General features: G+C 23.9%; 6 protein-coding genes across 6 annotated transcripts; 4 read left to right on the top strand and 2 right to left on the bottom strand.

Moving 5' to 3' along the window:
• Positions 1-311: 311 nt before the first annotated feature.
• DICPUDRAFT_42926 (Ras GTPase-activating protein) lies at positions 312-2,906 on the top strand (the record flags this gene model as incomplete). The annotated part of the gene is made up of 4 exons (XM_003294043.1): positions 312-668; positions 756-1,022; positions 1,091-1,675; positions 1,752-2,906. The coding sequence occupies 4 exons, from the start codon at positions 312-314 to the stop codon at positions 2,904-2,906; spliced, it is 2,364 nt and encodes a 787-aa protein (XP_003294091.1).
• Positions 2,907-4,872: 1,966 nt separating this feature from the next.
• DICPUDRAFT_159045 (uncharacterized protein) lies at positions 4,873-6,081 on the top strand (the record flags this gene model as incomplete). The annotated part of the gene is made up of 3 exons (XM_003294044.1): positions 4,873-5,042; positions 5,104-5,217; positions 5,289-6,081. The coding sequence occupies 3 exons, from the start codon at positions 4,873-4,875 to the stop codon at positions 6,079-6,081; spliced, it is 1,077 nt and encodes a 358-aa protein (XP_003294092.1).
• Positions 6,082-6,493: 412 nt separating this feature from the next.
• DICPUDRAFT_159046 (uncharacterized protein) lies at positions 6,494-7,803 on the bottom strand (the record flags this gene model as incomplete). The annotated part of the gene is made up of 3 exons (XM_003294047.1): positions 6,494-7,203; positions 7,276-7,499; positions 7,565-7,803. 3 exons carry the CDS (start codon positions 7,801-7,803, stop codon positions 6,494-6,496), a joined length of 1,173 nt encoding a protein of 390 aa, XP_003294095.1.
• Positions 7,804-9,271: 1,468 nt separating this feature from the next.
• DICPUDRAFT_42924 (uncharacterized protein) lies at positions 9,272-11,250 on the top strand (the record flags this gene model as incomplete). The annotated part of the gene is made up of 6 exons (XM_003294045.1): positions 9,272-9,379; positions 9,451-9,818; positions 9,882-10,389; positions 10,469-10,785; positions 10,860-10,972; positions 11,036-11,250. 6 exons carry the CDS (start codon positions 9,272-9,274, stop codon positions 11,248-11,250), a joined length of 1,629 nt encoding a protein of 542 aa, XP_003294093.1.
• A 57-nt stretch (positions 11,251-11,307) lies between these two features.
• DICPUDRAFT_42928 (uncharacterized protein) lies at positions 11,308-11,963 on the top strand (the record flags this gene model as incomplete). The annotated part of the gene is made up of 2 exons (XM_003294046.1): positions 11,308-11,557; positions 11,629-11,963. Coding segments are annotated over 2 exons (585 nt in total), but the record flags the coding sequence as incomplete, so codon positions are not given.
• A 182-nt stretch (positions 11,964-12,145) lies between these two features.
• DICPUDRAFT_84596 (uncharacterized protein) lies at positions 12,146-16,492 on the bottom strand (the record flags this gene model as incomplete). Its single annotated transcript, XM_003294048.1, has 2 exons — positions 12,146-16,128; positions 16,474-16,492. 2 exons carry the CDS (start codon positions 16,490-16,492, stop codon positions 12,146-12,148), a joined length of 4,002 nt encoding a protein of 1,333 aa, XP_003294096.1.
• Between the last annotated feature and the right edge of the window lie 1,870 nt (positions 16,493-18,362).

The raw sequence follows: 18,362 nt of genomic DNA on the forward strand, positions 1-18,362 counted from the left end.
ATAAAAATTTAAATTATTATTTTTTTATTTTTTTTTTACCTTTTAGTATATATATATATATTTTTTATTATAATTTTAATTTATTTTTGATGGAACCAAATAAAACTCAACAAGAATTAATGATGGAATTAGAAATAGAAGATGAAGACGTTATTTTATTAGATGAAGAAGATGATTCTTCATCAACTAGTAGTATTACACAAAATTTAAAGAATATTACATTAAACAATATCAGCGGTAGAGATACATTAAGTGGCAACGATAAAATAGAGTTAATGAACTCATTAAGAGAAAAAGGTTGGGGCAGTGGCATGTTGATTGATAAGCAACATTCCACAATCAAGTCTTATAAAGATGACAAGAGCTCACCATGGTACGAAGAAAGACAAGTTATTGCCACACTCTATAAAGCACGTGTATTACTTCACGAAATGTTATATCAAAAACTTAATCAAGAAAGACTTTCATCTGGCAATCTTTGTGTCGCTGAAATTCAATCTTTATTAAACACCCAAAAAGAAGATGTCGAAACTGATTGGATCGCCGAAATTCAAGAACTTAAAAGAAATATGGTTGCTGAAATTCGTCGTAACCATCTTTTAGAAAGAGATGTCAATAAATTGGATAAACGTATTGCATTATTAATCAAGCATAGATCAAATATTAAAGTAAATATAAAATTATAATATTATAAAATTAAAAATTTAATTTTTTTATTAATTTTTTTCAAATTTTTTTTATTTACAATTATATAGGACTTAGCATTAGAACAAAGTAAAAAAAATAAAGATAGAAAGAAGAAACATGATGATAAAGCAGAAAATATTACATTAGATCAAAAACAAATAGAATCATATCAAAATTTATTCTATCTTTTACAAACCGAACCACATTATTTAGCTAAATTAGTAACATTAATTCAAGCTGATCAGATGGAGGACTTTTTAGATACAGTATTTTTAACATTATTTGGTGATGCCTTTACCCCAAGAGAAGAGTTTTTAATTTTAAGTTTATTCAGAGTATGTTTTAATTATTTTAAAATTTTTTTTTTTAATAGATATTAATATTTTTATTTTTTTATTTATAGTTAGCTATAGGCCAAGAAATGTCACGTATTAAATCAGCTGGTGATTTGTTATCAGTCGAATCAGTCGTACCAAAAATGATTATTACATATACTAGAAGAAAGCAAGGTCACGAATTTTTAAAACAAATTATTGCACCAATTTTAGAGAATAATGTTGTTAATGCACCAGATTTAAATTTAGAGTTGAATGCAGTACAAGTTTATCAAAATATGATTAGCGAACAAGAAATTCAAACTGGTGCTAAATCTACTTTAAACCGTGGTCTTGGTGAAGATCAAATTATTCAACTTAAAGAAGTACAAAATATTTTAGAGCCACGTGTTGAAAAATGTATTCAAATTTGCGAACGTTTCTTTACTGGTATCATTCAATCATTAAATCGTCTTCCATATGGTATTCGTTGGATCTGTAAACAAATTCAACATATTGCTCAAAAGAATTTCGACTCTAAACCAGACGAAATTGCTAAAGTTATTGGTTATTTCGTTTACTATCGTTTTATAAATTTAGCTATTGTTACTCCAGATGCTTTTGAAATTTTAGATAAAGAGTTATCAATCACTTCAAGAAAGAATTTGGTTAATGTAAGTGTTTTTTTTTGAAAAATAAAAAAAAAAAACTTATTTTAAAAAAATATACTAATAATTTTATTTTTTACAGATCGCAAAAGTTTTACAAAATTTATTTACACTTAAAACATTCCAAAATCAAGGTAGTGAACGTTGGATGCAACCATTAAATTCATGGATTTTATCAAAGACCGATACAGTTAGACAATATTTAGAAGATTTAGTTCAAGTTACTGATCCATCCGAATATTTAAGAGTTGATAAATATAATGAATTAACATTAAAGTTAAATCCAGTCGTTGTTATTTCATTAGGCGAAATTTCACAAACCCATCGTCTCTTAATTAATCATCTCTCAGCACTTAAAATGAAAGAAAAAGAAGATCCATTAGAATTAATACTTAAATCATTACCATCACCAATTGAAGTTGTCGAAGAAAATGACCGTGAAATTCAATTAACTCTTATCAATAGATTCAAAGAAAATATTGAAAAAGAAATTTCAATCTCAGCTTCATTATTAGCCGAAACTAAGGAGTTGGTTATCTCTGTATTTAGATCAATACCAATTCAAGAAAAACAAAATGCAGATAAAAAAGATGATCTTCTTGCTATTCTTAATTTTGCAGTTGCACATGGTAAACAAACAAATAACAACCAATTATCAACAAATGCCGAAAAAATTATAAATAATTTAAAGAAAATGGAAGCTGAAGGTAGTGTTCAAAGTGAAAATAATCAATATGAAGGTTTCATTAAAGTTATTGCACTCGAAGTTATCAACCGTCAAGAAATTAGAGAACAACAAAGAAAAGAAAGAATGCGTCTTACTATTGCTCTTCGTGACCTTCGTAAACATCAATCTTATCTAAACGATCAAATTTCACATTATACCTCTTATCTCAAAGATGTTCTCCTTCATTACGGTCCAAAAGATAAAAAGAAATCAAAACCAATGAAAATTTCATTCAAGGAACTCACAAAGAAGGGTGTAATTGTCGAATCAGATATTCCAAAAATTTCACACAATTCTACAAACTTTTATATTAGCTCAGATGCTCCAGGTATTTTTGATATCGAAGCTAGAATCGGTGTTGCTGCAATGGGCTCAATCAGTCTTTCTCTTGATGATCTCTTAGATAAATCATCTGCTGGTATACCATATCTCAAACTTGAAAATATTGTTTTGGATGTTAATATGACTTTACATTTATTAAATAGACATTTCTTAAAAAATATTCAATAATATAGTAATAGTACATAATCAAATTCCATTCAACTTATTTATTTTAACCAAAAAAAAAAAAAAATTAAAAAAAAACAACCTTTTTAAAAATATATTGTTATTATTTTTATAATAACAATTAATAATAAAATAATAATATAATAATAATAATCAATTATAATAGTAATAAAAACAATATAAATAATATATAATAGTAATATATATTATAATAGTATAATAACCAATATAATAGCTTAAATATTATTTTATAATATCCTAATAAAAAAAAAAACTTATTTATTAAAAAAAACCATATTATCAATTTTTCTATCACCACACCTTTTTTTATTTAATTTTTTAACTCGAATATTGGTTTTTTTTTTTTAAAAGAAATAGTGTTCTATTAATTGGTAAGTATGGTTTCTATTGCACTACAGACTTATGCTCTGTTAAAGATGGTTGAAGATTCACTCTTGATGATTCCGTATGTAGAAATGGAATTATCTGCACCTTAGATCGATGCACAAATAGAAGATATCAATTTACACCCAATGAACTATTATGTGACGATGGTGACTCTTATACAATTCAAAATTGGACTACTAAGTAATAATAAATGTTGCATGTTGATGGAAACCCAACTATGCCCAACTAAGAAAGCTATTGGTTCATTATCTGTCATTATTTTATGTCAAAAACAAAAGTGAATCATCATTAAATAAATTATTTATGATGACTAGTCTTCTTTGTTAAAATTCAAATAAATATCTTTAAAATTTTAATTATTTATATCATTTGGTTTTTTTTTTCTAATTTTAAAAATGATCTATTTTTAAAATATTTCTTTTTAAATAAAAATATTTCCCATAATTATTTTAAAAAATTAGGATCATTTAATTACACTTTCCTAAAAAAGTATTTATATTCACCCCAATACATCACACAGATAACCACCACAACCACACATATTTTTTATTTTTTATATAATAAAAACTTAATAATCGAAAAAAATAATAAACCCCCACCTCCATATAAAAAATTTTAATTCAATTTACCATAATAATAAACTATTATTGTAATAAAAGTGGGTTAAGTATAAACTACAACTTTATTTTTTAATAATTTTTATAATCATGATTTTAAAGAAATGCTATATATAATTAAATATTTTTATGTGGGTGAGAGTGGGTTAAGGAACATGAATTAATAACATATATTTAATAATATTATTTTATATATTTTAAAATAATAATATAAGACAGGGAAAAAAAATTTAACTTGATAGAATAAATACATAACAAAAAAAAAAGTATATTTAAATAAATATATTTTTTTTTTTTTTTATTTTATATAATTTTTTAAAAAAAAAAAAATAAAATCATACTTAACAATAATAAAAAATAATAATTATTTCATAAAACAATTAATAATACAAATTTTTTTTTTTTATCCTATTTAATTTGAATTGAATAGAACAACAGTACTATGTATTAAATTATATTCAATAATAGAATTTTAAAAATAGAGTATATAAAGTGGGTTTATAATATCTTAATCGAAACCTATTAGTATTTTCTATTTCCTTTTTTTTTTTTTTTTTGTTTTATTAAATATCTAAAAATAATTAAATTTAATAATATTAATAAACAATCAACAACAAATATTTTCAAGAAATTAAATAAAAATAATAATAATAATAATAATAATAATAGTAATAAATAATTAAATAATAAAATAAAGATGATTTTAAGACATCAATCAAAAAATAAAATAAAATCAATAATAATATGTTTTTATATATATCTATCAGTATGTATAAAGGGGAATAATGCATTTATACACAATTTCTTCCCCGGAATATTAGTTAAAACCAACTCTTCAGATTTTGTATATTTAACTTTTCCCAAACTTTTGTTTGATTATTCGTCACCATTTCAGGTAAGAATAGATAATACTTTATTCAAATACTATTATTGTTTAACTAATAATGACTAAAACACAGGAGGCACATTCATTTTGTGAAGATGCATCAGACCAATATCCATGGAAACCAAAGGATGATGTTTTTTTTGAAGCAGGCCAAAAAAAAGAATATAGTTTCGATTGTAAAATTTTAAAGCCAAATAATGTAAAAAAAATGTTTGGTTCTAAATTATTGTAGGTTTAACTATTATCATTTATACAATAAAGAAATTTAATACTAATAATGTTTAAAAAGATTTAATGTTAGTGGATTTTCAGGTACAGCCCCAACTTGTTGTTTATTACACATTGATAAATCAAAAATAGAATATTTTTATGGATATAAAATAACGATTCCCGCAAACCCAATGTAAATATCAAACAAAGAAAATAAATAATATAATTAGTTTAAAAATAATTAACTTTTTTTATTTTATACAGCGGATTTTCAGATTTATATTTTGATGTAAAGTTTTGTCAAGCTACAGCATTATATTCAAAAGAAAAGGTTGGCCAAGGTTCAATTTTTAAACAAATATTAGTATTGGATGTAACACCCTCATTTTTGGCTTCATCTGTATACATATTTTTAGGAATGGCTGTATTCTCATTAGTATTATCCTGTCTTATAATATCAGCAATCATCCATAGATGGAAATCATCAGATAACATCAGTATAACCGAAGACAGAGGATATCGAGGTAACAAAGATATAGAATTGAAATCAATTTTATGCGATATTACATATAAAACAACAGAAGAAAGAAATCAATATTATTTAAGTAAAATAGATTCATTTTTTAATTTTAATGAATATAGACCCAGTATTTTACCAATAGGAACTTATGATAGTTCAAGTGAATTAAATAATAACAACAATAGTAATAATAGTAATAATAGTAATAATAACAATAGTAATAGTAATAAAAATGAAAATAATGATTATATATCAAATAGTTTAAATTGTATTAATAACAATAACTATCACAACGACAATAATAGCTATTATAATGATTTAAATAATAGGGATAATAGATATAAGAATGAAAATCAAATAAGCTACTCTCCAACATATCATCACAATCATTATAATGAATATATATTAAATAGTAACATTAATTTAAATTGTAACAATAGTAGTGGAAATGGAAAACTAATTAATGTGGGTAATAATAGTAATCAAAACTATAACTATAGTTTTAATAGTGATTATAATAATAAAAATATTAACTAAAATAGCAACAGTTGAATTAAAAAAATTCTGGTTTAATAAATAAAAGTCGAATATCTTTTTTTTTTTTTAAAAAATTATTTTATTTTTTTCTTTTTTTTTTTTCCTTTTTTTCTTTTTTTCTTTTTTTTTTTGTCTTTTATTTTTTTTATAATAAATAAATTATTTTAAAATACATGAAAAGGATGATGTATTTTAAAAAAAAGATACATCTCTTATATTAATTTGTTATTATAATTACTATTGTTTTATGTGGGAGGTTTTAAATATTAAAATTAAAAAAATATTTATAATTATCAATATTACTATCGAACTTTTTTTTTGTTTGTATTATTTTGATAATTAGAGATATTTTATCTTTTAAAAATTTTTGTTGTTTTTTTTTTGTTATTGGTTATTATTAAAAAAATATATTTTATTGATTTTTGCAGGTTCCCGAAGAAGATCTATTTCTTTTAGAATTTGAAGATGATGTAGGTGGTGGTGGTGGTGGTGCTGGAACAGAGGAACGTGATGATGAGTTAGATGTTGATGATGAATTATTTGTTGCATTTGATGTAGTATTTGATGTTGATGCAGGAGCTGATGAAACGCTACTTGAACTATTAGTATTATTAGTTGTAGTAGTTGTTGTTGTATTATTTACATTGTTTTGTGGTTGTGGTTGTGGTTGTTGTGGTTGTTGTGGTTGTTGTGGTTGTGGTACAGGTGTAGCGGGTTGGTGGTATGTATAGTTTGGATGGAAATTTTGTGCAGAGTTACTAGATCTACCAACAGTGTAGTGACCTGGGTATTGATATCTGGCATGTTGTTGATTAAATTGTGGATAAGCAGTTTGTTGTGTAAATTGTTGAGAACCATATGGGAAATAATATTGTTGTGATTGTGGCTGTTGTGGTTGTGGTTGTTGGTATGGTTGTGGTTGCTGTCTTTGTTGTGTTGGTTGTGTTTGTGTTGATTGTGCGGAATTTTGTGGTAATGCTGGTAAAAATTTAATTCCATCCTGAATTTGTTGCTTCCACTCCTGATTTTTATCTAAAATTGTTGCTTTGTTATATGCTGCTCTGCTCTCTTCGAAATGTCCAAGCATTCTTAAACATAAACCTTTTCTCATATATGCCTTTACTTTTATAAGGAAAAAACAGGTTAATATTAAACTTATATTTTATTATGTATTATTATTATTTAAAAACTTACTATTATCAGCATTTAATCTAATTGCTTCATCACAATCATCTATAGCTCTTCTAAATTGACGTAAATGAATAAAACATCGTGATCTATTATTATACAAATATGAATTTTTTGGATCGGTATGTGTACATTTATTAATTGCGTTGTTATAATGTAAAATTGCTTGAGCATATTTATTTTTATAATATGATGTATTTCCTAATTCTTTTTCAGATTCGACAGTTAAACTAGTTATTTTAAAATATTGTTAATATTTTTTTCTATAATAAAACTATATCATAAATATACATACCTTGGATCTTCAACTACATGTGGAGCAACTGCATTACAAATTGCTCTAATTGTAAAAGCTGGATGAACTGGAGATGGGTCTTTCGAACATACTGGACATTTATCTGGTTTTGATTCTAAACAGCTATTTAAACAAAACTCGCAAAATGTGTGACCACAACCAGTATCGCAAGCGTCCACAAAAGTATCAGCACAAATGGGACATGATAATAATTCTGAATCAATTAATATTTCTGACATCCTCTTTTACTATATTATTACTATATTATTTTACTGTATTATTATTATTGTTATTGTAGTTATTAAAATTTAAAAAAAAAAAAATTATATGTGTATTAATATAGTATTTTTTAATATACTATATATTTATACAATATATATTATATAAAACTAAATATCTATTATATATAATAAATAAATTATAAAATTTTAAAAATTATTAATTATTTTATTTATGTGTGAGTGTGTGTGTGTGTTGTATTTATGTAATTTTTGTATATTATTTAATATATAAGAAAAAATAAATTTTGGAAAAATAAAAAAATTTTAAAAATTAAAAAAAATTATTGTTTTTAAAACGAAAAAAAAAAAAAAAAATTTTAAAAAATAATTTTAATTCTTTTTTTCCTTTTTTTTAAGTTATTTTTTTAATATCCCAATATTTTATTTTAAAAAAAGCTGAAGAAAATTATATGTGTTTGTGTTTGTGTTTGTTTATTGTTGCTATAATTAAATAGTAATAAAAAAATTTGAGGTTATAACACACTACCTTAGAAAAAATATTGAAGGTGATACAAAAAAGGGAATTAAAAAAAAAAAAAAAAAATTATTAATTAATTTTATTTTTTTATTTTTTTACTTTTTTATTTTTTTTTATTTATTTTTTATTTTTTTTTTTTATATAAATTATTTGTGGTAAAAACAATGTGAGATTTATATAAAAAAAAAATGGTTGGGTTTTATTTGTTTTTATTTTATAGTTATAATTGTGGTGTTGTTGGTATTAATTGCAATAAAAACATAATATCCAAAAAAAAAAAAAAAAAAAGGAAAAAGAAAAAGGGGGTTAATTTTTTTTTTTTTTTTTTTTTTTTATAAAATTAATTTTTTTTTAATTTAAATATTTAAGTAAATGGAGCACTAAGTAAAAATATTTTCCATCAAAAAGGAAAAGAAAAATGTTCTTTAAGACACAAATATAAATAAATAATTATAACACAGTTTGGTATTGCTATTTTTATTATTAGAGACACTTGGTATGAAACAATAAATTAATTAAAATAAAAAAATTAAAATAAAAACTCTTCTTTAATTTAATTTATTAAAAAAAAGTTTTAAATTGTATTAATATTTATTTTAATATTTATAATATTTTATTTTTATTATTTTAAAATTAAATACGAAATTATAAAAACACAAATAAAAACAATTACATTTTTTTTAATTTTTTTTTTTTAATTTTATTTTTTTTTTAATTTTTTTAAATTTTTTTAATTTTTTATTATTTCATTTTTTTTTTATTAATTTATATTAAGATCTTCAATTTATTATTTCTTTTAATATCTAAAGATTTTTTTTTAATTTTTGTTTACACTTTTTAAAAAAAAAACTTTTAAATCTAAAAGAATATTAATATTAGTTTAGATTCTAATTTAGATTTTAATTTAGATTTAATTTTTTTTTTTTTTTAATCAAGATCTAAACAAATATGTATAATGATTTATACAGCACCAAACTAGGTCAACTTCATTATTCAAGCTATTCAAATGCATCAAAGAAATTAGCTTTTTTTTTAGACAGTTGTATTTCTATTTATGTATGTATTATTAATATTCTTTTTTTATTTTTTTCAAACAGAAATACTTAAATAATATATATTATTTATAGAGTTTTAAAAATGGGTTATTAAAAAAAGAAACCATTAAAGTTTCATCAAAAGATTACAATAAAAAAGAATATAGTATTGGAGAGCCAGAGGCACCAGTATTTCCAATATTACGATTACCTAAAGATGATACACATTTTACATTAGGATGTTTTTCAGATGTTTACTTACCATCACTAGGTGGTGGCTTTCAACTTTTGGTCGCAGCAACTTCAAACTCAAATGTTATTGTATTTAGATCACCAGATATTTCATCAACATCAATTAATTATACATGGGAGCTCGTTTTAAATGTATCTGATATTTTAAATCAGACATTACACGATTACGAATTTAACAAACCAATAAAAGAAAATAAAACAGAGTTTATGTAGGTTAAATATTTTTTCATTTTTCATTTGATAATATATTAATATTCCATTTTTATTAATAGTGACAGAAATATTCATCCAAGAGCATACAATCACGATACTGAAATTGTCTCTAATTTAGAGTTTAAAAAGAGATCAGAATGGTTAGCTTCAAGAGCATTGGGATGGTCGAATGTCATGAAGTGTTATTCATCAAACGAAGAAAAAATTGAGGATTTAGAAGGAAATGAAAAGATGATATTTTTGACAGTAGGAACAAAAAGAGGATTGGTGTTATATAGATGTCTTTTACCAGACTTAAATAGTATTTTCAGCGAGTCAAATTTCACATTCTTTAAATTAATCGAAACCCATGATTGGGTTGTAGGTCTAAGTTGGAAGCCAACCTTTTCTATTGACCAGCTTGATGAAGAAGGAGCCGAGAATATTAGTGGTATAGTTGCTTTGGCTTTAGGTGATGGTAGTGTTATATTACAAACAATTAATAATAATGGTGAGGCAGAGTTACTAGAAACAATTGTTCAAAAAGATAGTAACCCAGCATCAATTTTAGAATGGGGGCCAATTAATGTAAATATCAAAATTTTTTTTTAAACTTGTTCTAGAAGTATTACTAATATAATAACTATTTTGTTTCTTATTAATTTAGGAAAGTGGGGAAAGTTATTTAATTATTTGCAAAGGTTTTGGATTCTATTTATATGATTTTGAAAACAAGATGTTATCAAATTTCATTATTGCACATAGAGATAAGATTACAGGTGCTTCATTTTCAGATCATTCACATTTTTTAACATCATCATTGGATAATAATATTATTGAATTTCACATTGAGCCTAAATTTTGGAGCGGTGATAAAATTACTCCATCATCTGTAAATTATATTAAAAGAGAAGAAAATAATAGTTTAGGTGTACTGTCAGTTTTTTCCTCACCAAATAGATTAATTACATGTTATTTAGAAGAGTAGGTTAATATTTACATACATATATATTTTAATCAATATATTAATTTTTTTTTTACAATATTACTCATTATAGATTAGTAAAGGGTAGTAAAATGTTTGAATCCAAATTGGATGTTTCTAGTTTTACAATTGCGTATAAAATACCAGCATATAGTTTCCAATCATTTAAATCCTCATTCCTTCAAAGTAATTATTAGTTATATTTAATGTTTTATTTTTATTAATACTAACACATTAAATATTTATTAGAATTTAAAAGTGAAGAATCAAGAAATATTTGGGACTATTTTATATACATTAATATATATACAAATGAAGAGATTATTGAATTTATCAAAGAGTTGATCGAAAATGAGCCAGATAGCAAAGTGTTGCATTATAAATTTATTATTAAACTATATTATATATTAAAGGTATTGTCAAATTTAAATTTGAGGCTATTCTTATTATTTTTATTTTACTAATTTTTTTTTTTTAATTTAAAACTATAGAGAAAATTAAAAGACTTTAAAGATGATTTTATAGATGAAAAGATAATAGCATTAAAGTTATTTATTAAAGAGAACTATGTTTTAAATTTTCTAAAATCTTTTATTAAATTTTGTTCAGAAGAAACCGAATATCAACTTTTAAATTATCAAAAAACATCAGTTACTTTAATGCTCAATTTTATTAAATCAATACCAAATGAACATTCCGAGCTTTGTGACCAAGTAATGAAAATTATTGGGAACCTTGAAGCTTTTGAAGTTTGTGTTTATTGTTCCAAGGGTAGGTTAATAAAGATTTAAATTATATTGGAATTATATTTTTTATTAATGATATTTCATTTATTTTTTCAGAAATCCCAATTGGAGAACAGGTCGAAAATGTTATTGAATGTCCAGAATGCCACAGTGATATTGAAAGATGCTCAAGAACATTTTTACTTATTAACACACCAAAAACATTAAATTGTGACTATTGCTACTCAAGATCATTAGTATTTTCAAATGAAGAACCAGTAGAAAACCCAACAAAAAAAGTTTTGGACCAAGCAATTTTTGAAACATCATCGATGCGATATGAATTTTCATGGGTTAAGTCTCATGACTCTGCTTGTGTATACTGTAGAACTCCTCTTAATGGTTTATTGACAAATGATAGAGTAATAAATTATAAGCAGATTAAAAATTAATAAACAAATAATATCCAATAAAATTTTTTTTTAAATATAAAATAAAAATGGTGAAAAGAAATAATATTTGTTTTTAAAATAAATAATTTTTTTTTTTTTATTTATATATTTTATTTTATTTTATATTATTTTATTTTATTTTGTTTTATTTTATTATTATATATATTAGTTTGGTTGTTGGATTATTTTTTCGATGGAGCTAAAGTATCTAATTCTTTTAAAAATAAATCTTTTTCTTCTTGTGAATCTGAAAAGAATAAAATTACATGATTTCCATGACCTAAAATTTCGAATGAATATTTTGAAATAGTTCCATAGCATTTTTGATTATCAGGTAAACTTCTATGAACAATATTTTGTAAATAAACCAAATTCTTGAATAACAACTTGTTTTTACTCTTTTTAACAATTAAAAGGATGTCATTGAATAAAAAGTAGGCACGTTCTTTTTTCTTTTCAGAGTCAGAGTCATAAACAGAGATTGAACCTTCTTTGACGAGATATCTGCCATCAACAACAAGATTTAATTCTTTTGGTTTTGGATCGAAACGATTTGAAATATTTGTAAGAGTTTGGATACGAATCTTTTCATTTTCTTCTTTACGTTGGTTTTCATTTACATCTGTGCACATGTCTTGCATTTCAAAGTAAGAGATACAAAGATCATCATAGTCTGGATGGGATGCCTTGGTGAATTTAATAATTTCTCTTAAAAGTAAGAGATAACGAGTAATTCTTTGAACTGGGGTTATTAAAAGTGATTGAAGATTGTTACCAGTGATACCGTTACCCCCACTCCAAAGTGATCTTTCTGAATTACGGAGGAATGTTTTGAAAGAGTTTTTGCTGTTTGATAATTTTTCGATGGTGCTTAAAATATTTTGATAGGAAAGAGTAAAGCTGTTGTAAATGGATTTAAATTCGTCTTGTTTGATAATATCCATTAAAACATCGCCAACCTTTGTAACTATATTCCAATTTTCAATTCGTTCAGCTAAACGTAAATATAGTTCTCTGTTAAATTGGAGGATGATTTTATGTTTACCAAAAATGAATTCGATGTCACTACGCTCGATTAGTGGACAATCATTGTCAGCTAAACCCATTAGTGGAGTGGCAAAGTTTTCAATTAATTTCTCTAAACCTTCTACATATGACTTTTCGGTACTAATCAATTCGCTGACAGCTTTATAACGTAATTGTTCACGTTTAAATTCCTTTCTTGCTTTCCAACGACGGAAATTAGTTTGAATAACGAGAACAGCAGATTCGGTGGTATATACAATTTTTGGTTTCATTTTAACAAAGACTTTCTCGAATGAGGTAGATAATAAGTTGATATCTGATTGATCATTGAGTCTATTTTTAAGAGCTGGTGGAATTGATGGGATGACTGTTGTTGTTGTGGTTGATGATGATGTGGTAGTTGATGATGAGGATGATGTGGATTTAATTGGTGTGCTATGGAGTGATTGGGTTTTCTTTTTCAATTCCTCTGATGATATTGATTTTTTACTTTCAATTGGTACAGATTGGAACGAAACAGTTTTTGATCTAGCCTTAGTATTTGTAGAGGATGGTTTTTCGATGTCACTAAAATCGATAATAGGTGGGCTATTATTGGAGCTGACTGGTGGGCTAAATAAGGTGCCCCTCATAGATGGATGCCAATCATCAAGATGAACTGACAAAACTCTTTCATTTTGGAAACGTTGTTGACAAATTGGGCATTGAACCTCAACGGTTGTTGATGAGGAATTTGAGGTTGTAGTAGTTGATGATGATGATGAGGTTGTAGTGGTAACTTTAGTTGGGGTTTTGAGGAGCCCAATTGATTTAGGATCCTTATTAAAGTTCATATTTTCCAAATCTTTCTTGACTTTATCTTTATCACTTTGGGAAACGGATTTTCTAGAAATTACAGGTGATGGATCATTACTATTATTAGTTGTTGGGATATTTAAATTATTATTAACAAATGGTTGTTGGACTGTTTGGGATGTTGGTGTTGGTGGTTGATAATTTGTTTTTACTGGTTGGAAATCGGCAAATAAATCTGGGAATATATAATCTGGTGAAGTAGTAGTCGTTGTGGTGGTTTGAGATGATGAGGATGAGGATGATGTTGTTGTTGTGGTCGATGGAGGAGTTTGAGAAGCTTTTAATTTTTCTAACTCTTCTTTTTGTTTTTGCATCTTTTCATTATATTCTTGTTTTATTTTATCCTCGACTTCTTTTCTAATCTTTTCTTCGATTTGTTTCTTATATTCCTCTTCAGAGAATGATGTAGTTGGTGATGGCATGAAACCATTATTAATTGGTTGTTGTGATTGTGGTTGTGTTTGTGTTTGTTGTAAAGTTACAGGTGATTGTATAAAATTAATATTATTATTTTGTGAAGTAATTGGTGATTGAGTTGGGTTATAATCTACAGTTTGTTGTTCAAAAGTAAAAAGTGATGGTGAGTTTTGTTGTTGAATTGATGATTGTTGGAATGACGATGATGATGAATTTTGTTGGAACATTGAATATGAATCAAATTGATTTTTTTGTTGTTGTGGTTGTTGGATCGATGAGGATGATTGTTGTGAGGTTGTAGTTGTGGTTGATGATGAGGATGATGATTGATTTACAGTATTTGTTGGGGCTAAAGAGTTTAAAAGTGCAGAGGAGGAGTGTTTTCTAGGATCAGCAAAAGCATTATTGCCAGCAAGATGTTGAGGAATTGGTGGAATTGAAGTTTCTGGCTTGGGTAATGATTGAGCTGTTATTGGTGTTGTCTGTTTATTTAATGAGCTTGATGGAGATGGGTTTGAACTTGGTAAACTCGATATTAAGTTATTCAAATTATTGCTATTATTATTGTTAACACCCATTGAGGCAGATGGAGAAGTAGAAACTCCCATGCTTTGTTGTTTGGGTGGTGAAAGAGAGGTATTAGGCGATGGTGATGATAAAGATGAAGTTGGGGATTGTTGTGGCATATTTTGTGGAATATTTTGTAAATGTTGTTGCATTAATAACATATTGTTTGAATTGTGGTCTAATGATGAAGTTGGCGATGAATAGTTAGCTCCATTTGGATTAATATTTCCTCCTGATAAAGCACGCTGGTCAACCATTGGATTCATATTGTTCATATTGTTCATATTCATACCCATTTGATTCATATTGTTATTCATTACCATGTTATTACCATTATTACCATTCATGTTATTTAATTGATTTAAAACATTCATTTGATTAAGTTGGTTCATTTGGCTAATATGATTTAATTGGTTTAGCATTGCAGGATTCATCATTATTTGTTGTTGTAACTGTGGGTTTAGAATCATCTGTTGTTGTAATTGTGGGTAATTCATTAAAAGCTGTTGCATTTGTTGTTGGGACATTTGAGGCTGTTGTTGAAGGTTTGGCATTGAATTAACTCCGCTTGGGTGATTACTAAATTGTTGTTGGTTTGCCATACCCATCATACCGGCACTATTTATCATTTGTTGCTGTTGTTGTGAAGGAGTATTTAACGAATCTAAAATTTCCCTATATTTATCTTTATCGCTCCAGTCAGCTGCTTTATATTGTGGTTTCTTTTTCTCTTGTTCTATTGAAAGGAATGGATCATTATCTTTAGTTGGGAACCATCGATTATTTTTATCGCCTGATAAAACTGTAGAGGGTTGTTGCTGTTGTTGTTGTGAATTTTGTGATTGGGCTGGGGAAATATTACTACTATTATTACCACTATTCGATTTTTGGGTTGGTTGTAAAATTTGATTTGATAACATGCTGCCACTACCAGTATTATTAGGTATTCCCATACCATTATTATTCATCATCGTATTTTGTTGTGGTTGCATCATCATTCCATTCATCATCTGTGGTTGTATTATTCCCATACCATTATTATTCATCATCGTATTTTGTTGTGGTTGCATCATCATCCCATTCATCATTTGTGGAAATTGTTGCATTACCATTTGATTTGGTTGAGCTTGTAAATTTTGTGGTACCAATGGTGATTGTAATGGGCCACCCCCTCCATATTGAGAGTAATATACTTGTTGTGAGGAATATGATGATTGATTCATGAAAAATTGTGAATTGTTTTGTTGTTGTTGCAATCCTATAGGTAATTGTTGATTTTGAATATTTAAATTATATTGACCTAAAAACATCAATTATTAATTATTATTAAAGTCAAAATAATTATAAAAATTAGTATCTATATTTTAAATATTTAGAAAAATTAAATAAAAAATAAAATTAAAAAAAAATATTTTCTAACCAATCGAAAGAGGTTATTAAAAAAAAAAATAAAAAAATAAAAAAATAAAAAAATAAAAATTATATTTTTTTCCTAACTGTAATTTATTGAAATTAATTGGGTATATTTTTATTTGTCTTTTTTAAAAAAAAAAAAAAAAACAAACAAAAAAAATAAAATAAAAAAAAAAATAAATAAAAAAAAGAAAAAGAAAAAAATAGTTAAAAGTTTTATAAAACTACATACCATTACCCTGTCCTTGCATTTGTCTATTTAATAAGTAAGGGAAATGACACTATTATTACTTGAACCAAAAAATTATTATTATAATATTAATTAAATCTAACAATTGTTGTTATGAACCATTAATTTATCTAATAAAGAAAAGAAATGGAATTATATAATATAAATTAATATATATATAAAAGAAATAAAGCTATAAAATTTAAAATATTTATTACTACTACAAAATAAAAAATATTATTGAAAAAAAAAAACAAAAAAAGATATAATTAAAAACCCCCTAAAACTATTTATTTAAAATTATTATTATTTATTTTATTATTTGTGAAAACAATTGTGTTACACAAAGTTGCACTAAAGGATTGTTGGTTTTAATATTAAAGAAGGAAAAAAAAAAAATTTTAAAAAAAAATAATTTAAAAAATAATAAAATTTTTTTATTATTTTTTTTAATTATTTCAAAAATTAAAAAAAAAAAAAAAATTTTAAAAAAATAATAAAAAATAAAATTTAAAATAAAAAAAAAAAAAATGGTACACACCACACAAACACTAAACCTTGTGATAATACAAGTAATATGAGCTATACAAATAAAAAAAATCAAAAATAAATTATAGTGTGTGTTTTATAGTTTAAATTAATTGATTTTTGATTTTTGATTTTTGATTTTTTTTTTTTTTTTTTTTTTTTTTTATATATTTAAATTAAAAAATTATTATTATAAAAAATATATATATTATTACAATCCCAAAATCATATTTTATTAATGTTAAATGATTTTATATTTTATACATAAAAAGAAAAAATAAAATGTAATATAAAACTTTACATTTAATTTTAATACCATTAAAATAAAAAAAATTGAAATTATTTTTTTAAAAAATTAAATTAATTTATATTGGGATAATTATTATATTTGTTGTAGTACTACTATTTAAAAATGTTTGTTATTATGATGTTAATAATAGAACGTGAGCATGTAATATTGCTGTTTCTATATATGACAGTTATGTTTTTTTTTATTACTATATTTTATTATTTATAAAAATAGTTATTAAAACTATTGAGCGAGTGAAATGATTTAAACAATAAAATTTTATATATTTAAAATTGTAGTGTTGTGTTTGTAGTACTTATATAAATAAAATAAATAAATAAAAAATTATAATTTTATAAAAAAAAAAAAAATTTATAAATAACCCACCACACACAATTGTTTAATTATTCTTTTAAAAAAAAAAAGAATATTATTAAAATCTTATATATTATTTTTTTTTTTAAAATAGAACACCACCACTTACTACTACTAATGCCTATGGTGTAAAACCCCCTTTTACTTTCATTAAACACACTTATATTTTAATGTCAAATATAAAACACACAGATTTTGAAAATAAAAAGAAAATTTTAAAACACACAAACGAATATTTTTTTTATTTTTATTTTTATTATTAATAAAGTTATTATTTTTTACTGTGAGAATATAAATATATGTGGCATATATAGTTTATTTATTTAAAAAAATATATCTTTTGGAAAAACAAACAAAACAAACTAAAAAAACAATTATTATAATTAAATTTAAATTAAAACAAATAATAAAATAGATAAAAGATATATGATAGATTTAACAATAATTAACAGTATAAATAATAATAAATGGTTTTATATTTGTTAAAAGTTCTTTTTACTATTGTATAAAGAGCTTTTGCTGTTAATTATTTTAAGTTTATTATAAATGTTGATATCTATAAAATTATTTCCTTTATTATGATTATTTTTTGAATAATGATGATTAAATTTTATTTTATTTTATTGTGAAATATTGAATTCTTTAATTTAATTTTAATTTTATGAAAAAAAAAAATTAAAAAAAAAAAAAAAAAAAAAAG

Source organism: Dictyostelium purpureum, assembly GCF_000190715.1.
Source record: "Dictyostelium purpureum unplaced genomic scaffold DICPUscaffold_503, whole genome shotgun sequence".
NCBI lineage: Eukaryota > Evosea > Eumycetozoa > Dictyosteliales > Dictyosteliaceae > Dictyostelium > Dictyostelium purpureum.